A 1375-nucleotide genomic window follows, 5' to 3' on the forward strand; every position below is an offset into this window, starting at 1 on the left:
GGAGATGGTTTCACACTGTCAATAAAATGTTTCATGAATATTCTGAATTCAACTCCAGTCATCCAGCCACTCGAGTTACCAGCGCCAATGCAATCTGCAGGTCCATCGCGAACAAAATGGTCCCTGTATCTTATTCGCGGGAAGATAAACATGCATGGCACCGAGTTACCCGCTGCATTTACTGCTACACAAAGAGTCACAAGAACCCCCCTCTCTGCTGATGTTATGGAGCCAACTTGTTTTGAACCTTTCGGAGCCAATATTTTTCTAGGTTTCTGCACCGTTGTAACACCTGTTTCATCTACATTCCAAATGCGTGAAAAAGAAAATTTATATTTATCCAACACTTCCGACAATTTAGAAAAAAAATTATTAACATTAGTTTTATTAAATGACGTAGCTCTGCTCAGGCTAGTAGCCTCTGGTGTTCTTATAGACAAAGACTGGTTGCGTTTTAAAAACGCTGTCAACCAATCAACTCCTGCTTCTTTATTATTATGCCACGATTGCGGCATACTAACATTGTACTTAAGTGCACAAGCAAATGCTAACTGTCGAACATCTTTTGGCGTTAATCCGTAGTAAATTTGGCTACATTTTGTTAAATAATTCACTAAAATAGTCTCTTGATCGTTGTTAAAAACTTGTTTATTCTTCTGGTAACCGATTGTGACAGATTCCATAGGTATGCCCTTTTTCTTTGCTTCGCTTCGTTTTTGTAAGTATCTTCTTAGCGTCATATGACATAGTCCAAAATCTTTTGCGATGCCACGAACTGTTTTCGTTTTATCCTCTTCTAAAACAGATGCTGCTTTGTCGTAGATGTCTTGAGATATTTGTCCACGCTCACTCTTTTTTTTATACTTCCTCATCCTGCAAAAAATAACAAATTTATATAATTCAAATTATACCAGTCAGCAAGAAGCACGACGGGGCAGATTGTGACAAATCACAAATTAATTGTGGTTTGTCACAACCTGCCCCGAGAAAATGTCACTTTTAGCCCCAACACCAAAACTAACCTCTTAAGATTAAATATTAAAACACAAAAATTTGTAAAGCTTATAAAAGTAAGGTTTATTGTAAACAGAAGGAATTAGAGAGTATATACCACAAATACACATTTCTGCTTATTTAGATAACAAGTGCTAGACCATAATTACTAAAAAATGAAAATATTACGAACCTGCGTTTTTGACGGCTGCTTGCACGGGCTCCTCTCACAAGAACGCCAGCGCCACTAGCTCGCGCGGTATGTTGGCCGACAGTGGCGTGATCATTTATCTCTTTCTAACGTCACTATAGCGGTTTCGGTTTAGCTACCGTTGGCGCTGTAACAACCTACCCCTGTAACAACCAGCCCCAGTCTCCCCTA

The 1375-nt window shown here is 39.0% G+C and overlaps 1 protein-coding gene across 1 annotated transcript; it reads right to left on the bottom strand.

The window, feature by feature from the left end:
- Positions 1–79: 79 nt before the first annotated feature.
- Positions 80–872, bottom strand: LOC108777715 (uncharacterized; the record flags this gene model as incomplete). The annotated part of the gene is made up of 1 exon (XM_018544701.1): positions 80–872. A coding segment is annotated over exon 1 (793 nt), but the record flags the coding sequence as incomplete, so codon positions are not given.
- Positions 873–1375: the final 503 nt, after the last annotated feature.

This window comes from Cyphomyrmex costatus, unplaced genomic scaffold (genome assembly GCF_001594065.2).
Source record: "Cyphomyrmex costatus isolate MS0001 unplaced genomic scaffold, Ccosl1.0 C2291091, whole genome shotgun sequence".
Taxonomy (NCBI): Eukaryota; Metazoa; Arthropoda; class Insecta; order Hymenoptera; family Formicidae; genus Cyphomyrmex; species Cyphomyrmex costatus.